The sequence below is a fragment of the Oratosquilla oratoria genome, chromosome 31 (assembly GCF_046742065.1).
Source record: "Oratosquilla oratoria isolate Oo_2021 chromosome 31, ASM4674206v1, whole genome shotgun sequence".
Classification (NCBI taxonomy): Eukaryota; Metazoa; Arthropoda; class Malacostraca; order Stomatopoda; family Squillidae; genus Oratosquilla; species Oratosquilla oratoria.
The window spans coordinates 18,853,105-18,870,642 of record NC_134807.1 but is presented as its reverse complement, the minus strand read 5'-3'; the positions used below and the strand labels follow the sequence as shown (position 1 = coordinate 18,870,642).

General features: G+C 38.1%; 1 protein-coding gene across 5 annotated transcripts in view; it reads left to right on the top strand.

Annotated features, from left to right (window-relative positions):
- Positions 1 to 17,538, top strand: part of LOC143041468 (ral GTPase-activating protein subunit beta) — a 73,546-nt gene that overhangs the window by 6,623 nt on the left and 49,385 nt on the right. For 4 of the 5 annotated variants that reach the window (XM_076213370.1, XM_076213368.1, XM_076213367.1 and 1 more), the window contains exons 2-5: positions 1,244 to 1,399; positions 1,843 to 1,983; positions 12,649 to 12,850; positions 13,467 to 13,631. In XM_076213370.1, the coding sequence (XP_076069485.1) occupies positions 1,319 to 1,399; positions 1,843 to 1,983; positions 12,649 to 12,850; positions 13,467 to 13,631 (589 nt within the window). In that variant the 5' untranslated portion in view covers positions 1,244 to 1,318. Of the gene's footprint in view, positions 1 to 1,243; positions 1,400 to 1,842; positions 1,984 to 12,648; positions 12,851 to 13,466; positions 13,632 to 16,556; positions 16,745 to 17,538 lie in introns of those variants that run through there. The other variant, XM_076213371.1, reaches the window with a different exon arrangement.

Sequence of the window (17,538 nt, the reverse complement as noted above, 5' to 3'; positions counted from 1 at the left end):
AGAATAGCTTCCCACACAGAGTGGTGGTATATGGAGCAAATTGAATGAGGAAACAGTGAAAACTTTACAAGAATTTAAGATCAAATGGGATGCTGAAAGATACAAAAGCGGGTCACCACAAGCATAGCTCTCTTCCTGTAAAATACAACTAGGTAAATACACGCAGAGTGGTGGATGTATGGAACAAACTGGACAAAACAATAGTGTGTGCAAAAACCATACATGAATTTAAGAGCAAACTAGACACTGCAAGACGGGACAGCATGAGTGTAGTTCCCCTTCTTGTAAGAAACAACCAAGTAAATACACACACACACAGAAACTACATTATGACTCCTTTGGGTGCCATGACCCCCTATTGGGAACCCATGTATCAAAGCCTTCATAGCAATTTACAGTGATGCAGTAAATTATGCCTTTAGAATATGGGAGGTTTCCCTCAGATGAATGAAGTTGTTTGATGAAAAACTAAGTAGAACAATAAATCCTATGCCATAGTTTATTTTTACTACCTCCAGATAATTTTTTTGAGCTAAGGGGTAGTGTTAGGCATAAGATTGATATCTTTCCTGCATCTCATGGATTTTGTCATTTATTCTGATTGATGGCAAAAAAATTAATTTTGGATTTTGGAACTACCAAACTAAATTTAACTCAATGAGATGTATGTTTAAAGTAATCTAACATGTAGAGTATCTGATAAATGGGAGAGTTATAGTGGATTGGCTGGTGAGGTTGTTTACTATGTACCTTAGGGAGGGGAGTGTGCTAAAGGACTGGAGGAGTGCATGCATAGTTCTGTTTTTACAAATGAAAAGGTGACAAATGTGAATAGTAGTTTTACAGGGATCATTTTGTTGAATGAAGTAGGAAAGGCATATGGGAGGGTATTAATTGATATGCTTCTTCCCCCATGTGAGGAAGGTAGGCAGCCAAGGCATGCACATCCCCCCACCATTCCTCTCCCACCTCTCATCTATTTCCATTTTATCTGAACTCTTGTGGATGAAGGGTCATCCATGTTCTCTACCTGCTGCCCAGGTCAGAAGCAATGTAGCAAGACACAGCTCATCGACAGCAGAACCAGCCAGCCACTTCATTTACACAGCAACCCTCCTAATCCTCTCATGTGAAAATAGAGAAGAGAAGGAGAAATCCTTTTGGGTCTATTGGTTATCATTACTCTTATTGCTATTATTATTATCATTATTATTATTAATATAAATATATTGCACTTTTTCAGTATTGGCCATCATAAACTGTTACCAAAGGCATTATGTAAGGCTTTGGATCATGTAAACTCAGCAACAAATTGAAGATGAGCCTCTTCAATGATTGGTCTTCAGACCTTATACCACAGCAGGGTTGGGGTGATGAAGCAGCAATTGCTGCATTTAAGGTATGGACTCAAAATTTATACTCTGATATGTAGGGTAGAAATGTGTAAATAAATTATTTGATATTTAACATTTAGTTCCTTTATGGATTAATTTTTTTTTATCAATTGTAAAATCTCCCCAGCACCCGCGCACACACACACTGATTGGTGGGGGTCTGGAGTGCTCAGTTATCAATCTGTTCTGTCACTTGGGCACATGCTGTCACTCAGATTGTGGATGATTTTTTTTTTTTTTTTTAAACACCTAATCTAATGTAATGTAACTCCTCCCAAGCCTAACTGCTCCCAAACTGAACTATAAATTAAGTAATAGAAAAACATTACCATGAGTGCTCTGAACCTTTGTCAGTCAATATAGGTGTGTGTTTGTGGAGGGAAGATTCTACAATTGATCCTTTTTTTCTTTTACAAATGCCTCATCTCACCCATATTGTAATATTCAGGATGCTGTCCCATGGAACGTTGGACGAGATTTTGTTGCTGGAACAGCTAAGCATCTAGCAACATGCTTAGGTCTCACAAAACCAGGTCCTCCTATTCATAGTAAGATACTTCAAGATAAACAGCTGCAGGTTCTTATGCCAGTAAGTGTTTTTGTTTTTTTCTTTAAATAGAATGAAGTAATATATATGTATTCTTTATACCAAGAGCTTTTTCTTCCTTGCAAGGGCGGTAGACAAGTCAAAGGTAGAGAACTACTCCCATTCATTCCACTCCCCTCCACCACCCTTTCTTCCCTCTCATCTTAGCTCCTCCTGGATGATGGGTCATACCTCAATCCTGCCCACTGGCCTGGGTCAGAAGCAATGTAGCAAGACAGTACATCCACAGCAAGGCCACTTCACTTAGTTGACGACCCCCCCCCCTCCATCCCTTCATGTAGGACAAGACAAGACAGGGAGAAATCCCTTTGTGCTGTGTCAAAATATCATTTACACATAAGCACACCATACCCCCTATCCCCTGCCCCTCCCTTCCTTGCATAATAGTATCATCAACACATAGCCATTCTCCACTCATCCCTATCTCCTGCCTTCTCCCCTCCTTCCTCAGCAGACATTCCCCTCTTTCTCAACACCCCCTTCACCCCATCCATCCATCTCATCCTCGGTCATCCCTCAAGTTCACTTCCTCTACCTCAGCCTTCCACACTTCTTTTACTAATCTTTCTTGACTCATTCTTTCCATGTGTCCAAACCACCCCAATAATCTGTCATCAATCCTATCTGCCATCTGCTTTTCCACTCCCACTCTCCTCATCTTCTTGTTTCTCATTCTATCCAGCTTAGTAACCTCTGCCATACTTCTCAGACATTTTATCTCATACCCATTTAAACATTTCCTTTCTGCCTCTCTTAAATTCCATGTCTCTGCCCCAGGCAAAGCTGTTGGCACAATCACTCCTTCATACAATCTTCTCTGTGTATCCATTCCCAGATGCTAGATGGGGAAATTTAAGGGCAATCAAGAGTTTTTACAAGAATAGTAGAACTTATGCTAGAATGGGAAATGGAGAGAGCGAGTGGTTTGAGGTAAAGGTAGGACTGGATCAGGGATGTGTCATGTTGCTCTGGCTGTTCATTGTGTACATGGATGGGGTGGTGAGGAAGGTGAAGGCGAGGGTAATGGGTAGGGGACTGGAGATGGTTAAAGAAAATGGAAAGATGTGGAAGGTGAGCCAATTGTTGTTTGCTGACGAAACTTTGCTCTTGGCAGGATCAGAGGGAAGATTAAGAGAGTTAGTGATGGAGTTTGGGAAGGTATCCGATAGGAGAAAATTAAAGTTAAATGTGGTTAAAAGTAAGGTGATGAGGTGTACAAGGGGAGAGGACAGCAGTGAACTGGAAGTAAATCTTAAAGGAGAGTAGCTGGAGGAAGTGGATAAATTTAGGTATTTGGGGTCGCATGTAACAGGAAAAGGAGTGGAGGTAGAGGTAAATTATAGATTGAGAGAAGCAAGTAAATACCTTAGGGGATAGCATGTAGGTATTTCAGAAACTCTTAGTGTATTTACACGTGTTCAAGAAGTAGAGGAAATTTGCTGTAGAGATATAACAGTGTTTGAAGATACTGTACAGACAGTAAGGACTGTGTCAATCAAGAGTGTTAACAATCCAACATCTGTTGCAGTTATTAATTTAATTTGTTTAACCACTTTAGTATGACAATGTCTACATAGATATCATGAGGTGTGAGTGGGTACATGAGGATGCCAGTGTTGGTCTCTTGATAATATTTTTTTTTTTGTAGTTGTACATGTTTTCTGTGTTTATTATTACTCATAGTAAAAGTGAATAAGTAATACAGCAGTGACTTTAGTTTGTAATGTGAGTAGTGTGATGCATCATACATATGGCAGCCGATGCTGTGCATGAGAATTTGACTCATACTGAAGTGGTTAAGCTACAAGATTCATGGAGGAGATAAGAATACATTGATTTGTAGAAACAAACTCAGATGCAGTTCATATTGGTTATGTGTACTGAGCTTATGATTTCCCTACACAAGTAATCTTTTGTTTTGATAGCAACCTAAATAAGCCACTAGATGAATTAATAGCTATGCTTGAGGAGGACAGGATAAAAAGCAGATTACTGGACAGTGCTTGGATCAGAGCTGAAGTAGAACTCAATGACAAAAGGGAACATATAAGAAAAGAGTTACAAGATTTACCAGCTGAATGCAAAGCAGCAGTAGTCACATATACATTAAATCATATTTCAGCTGGGATATTTCAGCTGGGATATTTTCCCTGTCTGGGGTGTTGGCTGCATGTTATTGTGGGGTTAAAAGCTCCTCAGTAGCATGCAGCTGACACTTTAGGGTCTTATTGGGAAGCCCCTATGGATCAGAGCCACACATCATTTTGTCTGTGATAAAGGAAATCTCTATTCATAGAAAAATGATGATACTTTATTATATTGTGACTGTCCCTCTGTTATCCTGTCCCCCCACTCTTAATACAGACGCTCCTCAACTTATGTTTAGTTACATTCCGAACGGCCGAACGTATGTTGAAAATGAACGTAAGTTGTTATTGTACTATACATCCGTAAATTCTATTACCGTATCTTATAAAACACCCCTAAATCATTAATTATACACATAACATTGTAAAATAATAACATTAATTTCAAATAAATTGAATTCAAGCAACATAAATTGAGATGGTGGAGGAGGAGGAGGAGGCAAGGCACGTTCAGTCTGTCGTTTGTGCCATGTAAACAATGGACGCAGCGTCATGCGTAAGTATCGTTTGAACTACGGAGAGCGTGCTAAACTAAAAATTCACTCAAAAATTTTTTTTACAATTTTTTTTTTTACAGTCGGTTCAAATGTAAAATCGAAAAAACGTAAAATGAATGAACGTAAGTAGAGGAGCGTCTGTATTGTCTTGTACCACTTCTCTGAATATTCATTTCCTTTTTTGCTGAACCCTGTGGTAAGGGAGAAGAATACTACCACTGAGTATTCCCACATGAGTCATAAAAGGTGACAAAACCAGAACAGGGATATGACTAGACATCCTACTCTCTGTAGCCCCAATGGGGACATTAAAAAAAGCAAAAGCATAAGAGGGTCTGGGAAGAATTTTCCAACCAGTACCCTAAAGTTTGGGTCTTTTGATGTGCATGGATGTGGTACAGATGAGAGTAAAAGGGAAGAGATATGCAGGCAGTATGTTTGTGAGAAGAAATATAGATGTATTGGCATTAAGTGAAACCAAGTTGAAAGGGAGGGGCAAATTTGAGTTTGGGAGTGTAGTTAGGAGGGTGTCAGGAGTGAAGAGAGGATGAGGGAGAGGAGTGGCTATACTAGTAAGTGACGAGATAGGTAAACTTGTGGTGGAATGGAAGGAGGTTTCTTCAAGGTTGATGTGGATGAAGGTAATATGGGGAAGGGTGATGTTGTTTTTTGTAAGTGCATATGGGCCTGGTAGTGAGAAGAGTGTAGAGGAACGGGAGACTTTTTGGATATATTTAAATGAGCACAGAGGGTTTAGAGAGAAATGTCAATATATTGGTATTGGGAGATCTTAATGCTAGGGTAGATGAACCAATAGATGGAGTGGTTGGGAAATGTGGAGTTCCAGGAAAAAATTGTAGTGGAGAGATAATGGTGATGTGTCTAGAAAGAGAGCTGATGATAGCAAATACAGTGTTTATGAAGAAAGTCAAGCATAAGTACACATGGGAGAGGGTGGTGGATGGAAGGGTGGTAGATAGGGCTGTAATGGATTATGTAGTGGTAATCAGGAGAAGAGTGGGGAGAGTTTTGGATGTACATGTTCTAAGGGGAGAGGGTGGGGGAATATCATATCATTTTTGGGTGGAAGGTAAGTTGAGAGTGGAGGATAGGTGGAGAAAGAGGAAAAGGATAGAAGGTAGGGAGGTGCTTAGAGTAAATTGCTTAAATAAGAAAGAAATGGAGGAGTACAAGAAGAAGCTGAGAGAGGAGTGGAAGGGAATGAAGGATAGAGTAGAACTAGGAGTGGAGGAGGGATGGGGATATTTCAAGGAGGGAGTCACAAAGTGTGCAAAGATGGTGTGTGGAACAAGGAGGACAGGAGGAAATAGAAGGAAGTGTAGTGAGTGGTGGGATGATGAAGCAAAGAAGGTTATAGAAGAGAAGAAACAAGCATTCACAGATTAGTTACAAAATAAGACGAGAATCATATGAGAGTTACAGAGAAAAGAGAAGTAAAGCATAAAATAAAGGAGGCAAAGAGGAGAGCAGATGTGAAATGGGGGTAAGAGTATGACAAAATTTTGAAAGTAATAAAAAAGATGTTTTGGAAGGAAATTAAGAGGAAGAGGAGGCAAATCAAGTAGAGAAGAAAAGGTTAAAGGTGTAGATGGAGAGAGATGATAATGGGAAAGATGGCAGTAAGAGGAAGATGGGCAGAGTATTTTAGGGAGTTGCTAAATGTGAAGGAGGATAGGGAGAGAAAGGTAGTTGCAGTGGTTAACCACTTCAATACGGGACTTAAATCTCGCGGGCAGCAGCCAATGCCAGCCGTATGACGTAACGAATTAATATTCGCATCATAAAATATAGTCGCCGCTTATATCGATCGTTCTCTCTTTCACCCGCGAATTTTGAAAACCACAGAGAATGGGATTAAGGGCGCATTTGGGAGAATGTAAAAACACAGGGGCGACTACAATAAATATAATCAAGACGCCGATATGGCAGCGTCGCGAATCCACTTGCTCCTCATGACGCCTACGTGTGCGGCACCGTATGGAAGGGGTTAAAGAAAATGTAGAAAAATGGGAGATAAGCCAGTTGTTTGCTGACAACACTGTAGTGGGATCAGGGGAGGGATTAATGAAGTTAGTGATGGAGTTTGGGAAGGTATGGAAATGAAGGAAGTTGAAGATAAATGTGGGTAAAGGTAAGATGATGAGATGTACAATGGGAGAGTATGGCAACAAATTGGAAGTGAGTTTTAAGGGAGAGAGACTGGAGGAAGTGGATAGCATTAGATACTTGGGAGCAAATGTGGCAGAAAAGGGAGGAGTGGAGGTAGAATTAGAATTTAGATTAAGAGAAGCAAATAAATGACTTGGGGGATTAAAAAGTATAATGGGAAATGGACATTTAGGAACAGATGCTAAGAGGAGATTGTATGAAGGAGTGATTGTGGTGACAGCACTGTATGGGGCAGAAACATGAAACATAAGAGAGGAGGAGTTTAAATGTGTTTGAGATGAAAAGCCTGAAAAGTATGATAGGGTTTACTAGGTTGGATAGAGTGAGAAATGAGGAGGTGAGGAGGAGAGCAGTGGTAGCCAGGTAGTTGGGAGATAGAGGTTGATGAAAGTGTATTGGGAGGGTTTGGACACATGGAAAGGAGTAAAGAAAGATTAGTAAAAGAAATGTGGAACATGAAGGGGGCAACCAAGGATGAGATGGATGGATGGGGTAAAAGGGGCATTGGGAAAGAGGGGGGTGTCTGTTGAGGAAAGAAGGGAGAAGACAGAAGATAGGGGTGAGTGGAGAATGGTTGTGTATAGTTGATACTATGATACATGGAAGGGAGTGGGTAGGGGATGGGGGAGTATGTGTAAATGATATTTTGATGCAGCCCAAAGGGATTTCTCCCCGTCTTCTCTTTTTCTGTATGAGGGGACAGAGAGGGGGGGGTCACCAATTAAATGAAATGGTCTTGCTGTGGATGTGCTGTGTCTTGCATTACTTCTGACCCAGGGCAGTGGGTAAGATGCAGGGATGACCTGTCATCCAGGAGGAGCCAAGTTATGAGGGAGGGAGTAGAGTATGTGGGGATAGAATGGGTGGGAGTGGATTTTATGCCTTTGTTTTTGGATACCTCTCTTGTAAGGGGGGAAATGCTGTTGGTATATGTGTGTGTGTGTATACATACATTTCTCCTTTATGAGGAGGGATGGCTGTGTTAAAGCACTTATCACATATATTTGAATTTGTATGTTTATAGGTACAGTGAGACCTCTCATTAACGGACGTTAATTAGTTGCGTTTGCGGTGTTTTCGCTGTGTTTTCGGTGTTTTGGAGTGGTTTTTGGGTGGCATAGTGATTGCACGCACTAAACAACAGCACCAAAAACACCGAAAACACAGCAAAAACACCGCAAACACAGCTAATTAACATCTGTTAATGAAAGGTCTCACTGTATTTATGAAGAATGTGACACAGAGCTAAGATGACAGGGAAATAAGGGTGGTGGATGGGAGTGGGTGTGAGCCTTTGACTTGGCTACCTCCCTTATGAGGGGAAAGAAGCCCTTGGTATATAAAATATAAATAGATATATACATACTCATTATTCTAACTAAACTACATAAAGGTAGGGGAAAAAATTATATTTTGTTATTTGAAATTTGGTAATTTGAACATACACACACACACACACTTTCAACGAACGGACGGCTTGAAGAACGTTCTGAAGAAAAGTGCCGATTGTGGATCCCAACGCAAAGAGAAGTGCCTTTTTGTACTTACAGGGTGGGGGGGAAATTGCTCGTGGGGCAGTGGGTAAGTAGGAAAAGAGGAGAAGGGGAGGGATTGCTGGGGAAATGGAAGGAAATGAGGAAGTGGAGGACTTGGCCCAAGCAGACAAGCGTAAGGTCAACATGAAACGACCACCGGACCAACTCAGTGACGACGAAATGGCTAATAAAAATGTAAAGATTAGAAGTATAGAGAGGAGCAATACAGTAGAAAGTGACGAGAATATGTTCCAGGGATTTAAAGAGGGTGGGGGGGACACAAACCCCCCCGACTGATAAGACTAGAGGAGAGAGTTGATAAGGTGATCGAGGACTTGGAACGTAGGTTAGGTAATGTTGACTCCATTTTCCAGAGAGTTGAAAGGTTGGAAGAACTAGAGAAGGCAAACAGAAACTTAACTGATGAAATAGAGGGCCTAAAAAGACAATTAAGAAATGTAAAGGAGGAGAATGAGAAATTGAAGAAGAATAGTAATGAAAACAGAGAGAAAATAGCTACAGAAGCTAAAAATTGGAGAACAACCCAAGAAGGGAATAAGGTTTCATTCACTGACATAGTCAAACAGCAATTGAAAGATAATGAAGACTCAGTTATTAAAGTGATGAGACAGAAGGAGAATATAGTAAGAGAATTAGCTGACAAAAAGAAATGTATAATTATATTAGGAATGGAAGAGAAACATAACCCAGATAGAACCTCAAGAATCAATGAGGAAAATGAAAGAGTAAGCAGTTTATTAAAATTAGTCCAGGAAGATGAACCAGAAATTATGAAGGAAATTGAGGAAAAATTCAGACTCGGAAAATATAGTACAGATAAGACCAGACCAATTAAGATTAAATTCAGGTCACAAACAACGGCAGAGAAAATTCTATCCAAAACAGGGAAACTAACAACAAGTGATCAATATAAAAAGGTATGGATAAAAAGAGAAATGAATAAGGAGGAAAGAGAGGCAGAAAAGCAGAAAAGACTTGAAGCTAAGGCAAAAAACGAGGAAAGAACGGAGTCAGAGAAAGAGAGATTCTATTGGAGAGTAGTGAACATGAAAATAAAGCAGTTCGACATACAAAAGAAAAACATAAGGGAAACAGAGAACACAATGGAAGTGGCAGAAAACTAAGAGCGTCTTACACAAATATAGATGGATTAATAACAGGATTGAATGAACTGAATGATTATTTGAAGGAAAAAGAACCGGACATAATGGGAATTGTAGAAACAAAATTAAAAGGCCCACTACCACCCAACAGTGTAGGACATGATGCATACAATTGTTGGATTAGAAACAGAGAGAAAAAACAAGGGGGTGGAGTTATGTTCCTGACTAAGAAGGATATAAACGTGAGGGGTGTCATATATGGAAAGAATACAGTAGAGATGATTATGATAGAAGTGGAAGACCGAGATAAGAAGAGCAGAAAATTTGTGATCAATTATGTGCCTCCGAAAACAGCCTCATGGGAGGAGAGTGAACATAAAAGTATGTTAGAGGACACAAAGATAGCATTAAATAAAATAATGGAAGACGGAGGAAGAATAGTTATGATGGGCGACATTAATTGCAAAGAAATCTGCTGGGAAGAAATGACAGTAAAGAGTGGTGATGACTCATGGGGAAATGCTCTACTTGAGATGATTACTGACCATTCAATGACACAATGGATACAGGAGAACACTAGGTATAGAAATGAAGAAAAACCATCGAGACTAGACTTAATAATTACATCTGAAACTAGAATAGTGGACAAGATTGAATATAAAACACCAATAGGTAAAAGTGACCATATATTGATTGAACTGGAACTTAATGAAGAAAAATATATGAAAAGAAATGAGCAATATAGAAAAGGAAGAATGATGTATGAAAAAACAAACTTTGATAAAATAAGAGAATTCTTCCAACAAGAAAACTGGGAAGAAATATACAAAGAAGAAACATCAGTGGAAGAGAAATGGAATATTTTGACAAAAATTTACAAAAAAGGAGTGGAAAAGTATGTCCCAAGACAAAAACAAGAAAAAGAATATGTAAAATGCTGGTACAACAAAAGATGTAGGGAGTTAAAAGACAAAAGAGACAAAGCCTGGACCAGATGGAAAAAAGACAGAAGACCTGAAAAATGGAATATATATACCTGCTATAGAAATGAATATGTACAAATGTGCAGAGAAGAAAAGAGAAAATATGAAAAAGATATCATAGAAAAGTGTAAAGATCAACCGAAACTATTCTACAGATTTGTAAACAATAAACTGAAAAACAAACAAGACTTGGAGAAATTAAGACAGGAGGGAGTTGAATACACTGAGGAAATGGAAATGGCGGAAATTATGAACAAACATTTTAAATCAGTGTTTACAAGGGAGAACATACAACTTGAAGAGAACGAATGGAAAGAGAAAGTCCCCCCTATGGAAGAAATAAAAGTAACAAAGAATGAAATATTAACACACTTGAGTAATCTTGATGTCAGAAAATCGCATGGACCAGATGAAATAGCAAACTGGATACTAAAAGAATGCAGGAATGAACTGGCAGACAAAATACATAGCATACTAAATAGTTCCTTGAAAGAAGGAAAAGTTCCAGAAGATTGGAAAAAAGCAAACATAGTACCTATATACAAAGGAGGAAATAAAGAAGAACCTACCAACTATAGACCAGTCTCTCTAACAAGTACAATAGCAAAACTTTGTGAAAGAATTATCAAAAGTAGATGGGTAAAATATTTAGAAAAAAACAAAGTGTTAAATCCAAGGCAATTTGGATTCAGACAAGGACGATCATGCATCACCAATTTAATATGTTTCTATTCAAGACTAATAGATATAATACAGGAAAGAGATGGATGGGCGGACTGTGTATTTTTAGATCTAAAGAAAGCTTTTGACAAAGTACCACATAAGAAGTTGCTTAAGAAATTAGAAACTGAAGGAGGAATACAGGGCAAGCTACTAAATTGGATGGAGGACTTTTTGCAAGAAAGAAAAATGAGAGTAGTGATAAGAAACCAGCACTCAAAATGGGATGAAGTAATAAGCGGTGTTCCGCAGGGAACAGTTCTGGCCCCAATAATGTTTGCTATATATATTAATGATATGGATGAAGGAATAGAAAGCTATATGAGCTTCTTTGCAGATGATGCAAAACTACTGAAAAGAGTGAAAACAGAAGAAGATTGTGAATCACTACAGAGAGATCTATATAAAGTATAGGAATGGAGTAGGAAGTGGGAGATGGAGTTCAATACAAAAAAGTGTAGTATAATGGAATTTGGAAAAAGCAAAAACAGAATAACAGGATCATATAATTTGGGAGAAGAAGGAATAAAAAAAGTAGAAAATGAGAAGGACTTGGGAATCATTGTTATGAATAATATGTCACCTGAGAAGCATATAAATAAGATTTTTGGAGAAACTTATAATTTAATAAGAACAATCAAAGTTGCATTTACATACCTGGATGAAGAAATGGTGAGGAAAATCCTAACCACCCTGATAAGACCAAGATTGGAATATGCAGCAACGATATGGTCACCAAGTACAAAAAAATGTATAAAAAAACTTGAAAGAATACAAAGAGCAATTACAAAATTGGCACCAACACTCTCAAAACTATCATATGAAGAGAGACTACAAAAACTTGAACTACAGACACTAGAGCAAAGAAGAGAGAGAGGAGATTTGATAGCTATTTACAGAATCATGAAAGGCATAGAAATTACTGATAGAGAGAATCTGATAAAATGGGATGACAGAAATACAAGAGGACACGGAAAGAAAATAAAAAAAGACAGCTATAGAAGAGATTTGAAAAAGAACAGCTTTCCTCACAGAGTAATAGACAGTTGGAACAAGTTAGATGAGAAAGTGGTGTGTGCAAAAACAATACATGAATTTAAAAATAGTTTAGATAAAATGAGATATGAAGACGGGACCCCACGAGCATAGCTCCCCTTCCCGTAAAATACAACTAGGTAAATACACACACACACACATATATATATATATGTGTGTATATATGTGTGTATATATATATATATATATATATATATATATATATATATATATATATATATATATAAAACTGACAAGGATATTTTGCCCTCCTTGTATTGAATATGAATCATACTAGCAAAATCCATGTTCTACCTGCCACCAATGAGTATAGATATAATAATTTACTTCTCTGAATATGTGTTAAGTATGATAAAAGATTGATTTGAATTGATTTGATTTTATTTGTATTGCAGGCTCTTGGATATGGATTAAGTTTTCCATTATCAGAAATCGATATCATTCGTGATTGTGTGATTGTCTATTGTGAGTGGCTAACTTCACTTTTGCCTAATGCAAAGATCAGTGTACCTCAGCCAATTCGTCAAGATCCAAACCATTATGCCCGCATCATTATTAGCCATTTCTATTATTTGTTTGTACCGAGAGGGGTAGAAGGTAAGTTCTTGGATGCATATTAAACTGTTTCATATAAGTTTTATTTATTGTATTTATCTAATGATAGTATTCAGGAAAGAAGTAAACCTTATGGGGTCCTTCCTCTTGTTCTCCAATTTTCATACCTGTCTTCAAATTCATATATAGTTCTAACTTGGGCTATAGCCTTATTTTTCAATTTTCATATTCAGATTTAAATTTATGGATTGTTTCAGCATGGGATATATAGCAATCTAAGCTTACAGGTGTACAAGCACCATCTCTTGATCACTGGATGTGAAAGCAAGAACTATTAGCATACAATCTCTTGGGTAGACACAGATCTAAATATTTGGGTTTGCATGAATTGTTTTGAAATCATCTATGCATACATAATAGTTTTGGTGTTACCTCTTAAGATATGAACATTTCATTACTTAAATGAGTTATAGTATATGGTTTTCACTCCCCTTGTAAAGGGATAGATGCCTTTGGGGGAAAAAAATGGCACTAGGTAATGACTTACAAATGTTAGGATTAATGTGAATGTTGATACTGTATTTTTCTTATTTTGTACAGAAATAATAAAGATGCTGGAGCTTGTGTTTCCATTTTTTGGGTTTGTCATTCTGTGCAGGTCCTGACGTGATCAATCGTCAAGCAGTGCTGTGCCATCGAGTACTAAGGACCTTGCAGAATATTGCTCAGAACTCCTGCATGCTGAGTGAGGAGACCTGGCAAACTCTGCTACATTTTTTGCTTCATATCAACACAGCTCTACTTTCTCCTCCTACTGTTAAGGGTAAGAAATGTTTGGGTTTCCTCAATGTGGATTGTTATAGCTTGGCTTATTTGTATTAGAACAATCATGATTTTAGTTATTAACATAGAAATTAGTATCATGTACTTGTTTTCTAGATTCCTATATCTTAAGCATTATTAACAGAAATGTATGATTAACTTTATGTATACCTTGTAGTCTATGTAGTGTTAGAATTTTTTTATCTTAAAGTACACATACTTGTTTTCTATTTTTTTTATTCGGTATTAATCTATGGAATGATAGTGTAGGAATACCTTTAAGTAGATTGTGATTAAGATTTAGAGATTGGTAGATATTTGTAGTTGGCATCACAGGTTTATTGTGATATTATGAGCTTTTGTTATTATTGGATGTAAATAGTAGATGCTCAGTATAATGGACTTCATAGTAATGGATTTCAGTTATTGAAAACACTGCTGCACCAGACAGTGGCCAGACCGGAGGACTTCATTACTAGACGTCAATCAGTCCATTGCCCCAGGTCTCTTACAGAAGACCCACAGCCTCTGTTCAGGACCATAAATCACTTAGAGAAGATGTATTGTGTTGTCTGTGTATTGCCAGTGTGGTTACATATGGGGCAGTTTGAATCTGTAGTCAGGACTATTCTGTGTTGTCTTAGTGATAGAATGTGTCCAGAGTCCAATCATGCTAGCATGATTTTTGTTTGGTGTGGGAGGGTTTTCTCTGTGGGACTTATATCTGGGGATTGTTGTTGTAGTATTGAGTTTGGTGGTCTTTCTTGAAAGGCTTGATCTCTATCTGGACATGAATATGTTTCTGTGAGGATGTTTTGTGTGGTATGGGTGGTAGATTTTTGTAGATGTTTAAGTATTATGCTGTTGATTTGTTTTTCCATTCTGTTGGTTGTGCTTGTGAGATAGAGATGACTAGATGTCCAGTAGTAGATATTACATCAATAGTTTCTATGACCACATGATCAGTAATTTTGTTATCAACGTTGTTTACTCTTAGTGGATAGGATAGAATGAGAAATGAAGAGGTGAGGTGAAGAGTTGGGGTGGAAATAGAGCTGGCAGATAGGGTTGATGAAAGAAAACTAAGATGGTATGAGCACATGGAAAGAATGAATGAAGAGAGAGAAAGACTTGCAAAAATGGGTGCAGAAGGCAGAGATGGAGGGAATAAACCTGATTAGAAGACAGAAAACAGGATGGATGGATGTATGGATGAAGGAGGTCTTGGATAGGGAAGGGAGAGGGCAAGAGATAGGTGTGATTGTGAATGGATGGTAAATTGATGTGCCTTCTTGTCTGCTCTATAGAATCTGGAGTAGATGCTGGGGGGAGGCTGCCATGTAATAAAGCATTGGAGATAAACCAGCATTGGCTGTTGGGCCCTCATGTGGAGGTGCTGTGTCTTATTGCATTATTCTGACCTGAGCAGTGGGCAGGGAACAGGAATAACCCTTAATTCATGTGGAGCCAAGATAAAAGGGAAGCAAATAGGTATTGGATGGATGAGGGGTTGGTATTTGCCTTGGTTTGCCACTGTGGGGCATTGTTTTTCCAGTTAGTAAAACTTTAGGCAATAATTATTTAATTCATTTTTGTGACCATTATTTATGACTGCATAGAAATGGCAAATTTTGTCAAAAACTTATAATGTTGCTGGTGGCACTCTCATCATGAGGCAAATGCATCAACTGAGGGACTGTAGGTCATGTGGATGAGGCAGGAGAACATTGGTGTTGTGCATGGCATGGGAACATTGTGTGCAAACAATGTTCACAACAGATGCATATTTACCAAATGAGGCTGTGCATCATAGTTTGTTTATTTTAGAGAAAGGCCAGAAATCAGTTCACAGCACTTGTTTTGGCACCCAATGCCTTTAGTCTGTGTATATGTATTTGTTTGATTTTTATCCATCTATATATCAAGGGCTTCTTTCCTCTAAAGCCAAGTCAAAAGCATGCACTCACTTCCACCAATTCCACTTCCATTCCCCCCCTCCTCATCTTAGCTCCTCATGGATGAGTCATTCCTGTCTCTTTCCCACTGCCCAGGTCAGAAGCAGTGCAGCAAGACACAGCACATCCACAGGAAGGCCACTTCACTTACATGGCAATCCTTGTGTTTGATTTGTTTGTTTTTACTACATTTATTTTGTGTGATTTATAAAGCTGCCAAGATGGTATGTATGATGTGAAAGATAAGAGGGAACAACAGGAGAGGTAGCAAATGATAGAATGAAGAGATGAAGGTTGTAATGGAAGAGAAGTGAGTGTATGAGGATTGGTTGCAAGGTGGATCAAAGGAGATATATAAGAAGTACAATAATGGAAGAGAAGAAAAATGCAAGGTGAGGAAAGCAAAGAGGAGGGCAGATATAAAATGGGTAGGTGTTTGACAGAGAAATTTGAAAACAATAAAAATGTATTTTGGAAGGAAGTGAGGAGAGTGAGTCAGGATATTTTGGTACACATATGGAATATAACCTCTGGTGCGGAAGTGCTGTGTCTTGCTGCATTGTCTTTGACTTAAACAGTGAGGTCAGAAATTGCTCTTCATTCACAATGTGTTAAGGTGGGAAGGATAATTTTTTATTTATGTATTTATTTATTTATTTTTATTATTTTTTCATTTATTTACTTTTTAATGGGAATAGGATGTACTGTAATTCCATATAGTATTGTTATGTTCAATGTTATGCTATTTCTTTATTATATGTGGTCTACAAGAACATAACCCTCACATAAATTAAGAGTAACTGTGTACATATTTGTTATTGATAAGAAGTAGACTGAATGATAAAATAGAAATTACTTGATTTAAATCATAACTGGACAACTGATGCAAGATGCATTAGTGACTGCATTAATTAGGATGAACAGTTGCCTGAATTAATGCAAGTTTAGTATTGTACATGAATTACTTACTCTTTTATGTGCATGTGGGTTGGTGACATTGAAAACTGTATAAATGACTTAAGTAAATTTTTACTAATAGTTCTGACTAATTAGACCAATGATCATGTTTTGTCATGCATGCCTGATGAATTGGGTCTATTAATCAAAATGGTTTCTTCCTTCCCTGTTTTTGCCTTCCTGGATGGTTCCTTAGTCAAAGGTAAGGTTGGTGGTCGGGGACATACTTGCTTGTGCATGTTTGGAGTTTCTCTTACAGACAACTCCTTCAGGAGCTTGCATATTGTTGCTCTTATATTCACCTGCTTCCTTGATATTTCATGGTGCTTGCTTTAATAAGCATAATTCAGAGTGGTATGCTGTGCTGTTTTATGTTAAACTAACACTTGTATGCATTTCATGTGATGTTCTTATGCAGTTTTATTTTCTCTTGTAGAAGACACATACATATACACAAGTACATACTTATGTACTCACATTTAGCATATACATAAGACCATATGTCTAAAGGATGAAAAAAATAAAGTTTTCCATATCCTAATGTAAACTCCTAGAATAGTATAGGGCAGTGGACAAGGTGCAGGGATGACCCGTCATTCAGGAGGTGCTAAGATAAGAGGGAGGGTGGAGGGGTGTGGAGTGTATTCAGGGATGGAATGGGTGGGAATGATTTTATGCCTTTTTCTTTTTGGCTACCCCCCTTGTAAGGGAGAAAAAGCCTTGGTATATGTATGTATGTATGTAACTTGAGACCATACATACATTTAAAAGGAGGTATGATAATAGGAGGATGCTCACTGGCTGAGCAGGTTAGAGCATCAGTACTTGCAGCAGAGGTTGAGGTGATGGCAGTTCGAACCCTCCTGCCAGCGAGTTGGACCAAGGGCATAGTTCATTAAATTCCACAATACAAAGTAAGGGGTACCATCCTTGCCTCCTGATTAAAGGGAGTTTCATGATGTTAAACTGAAACATGATAATAGGAGAATCAAACAA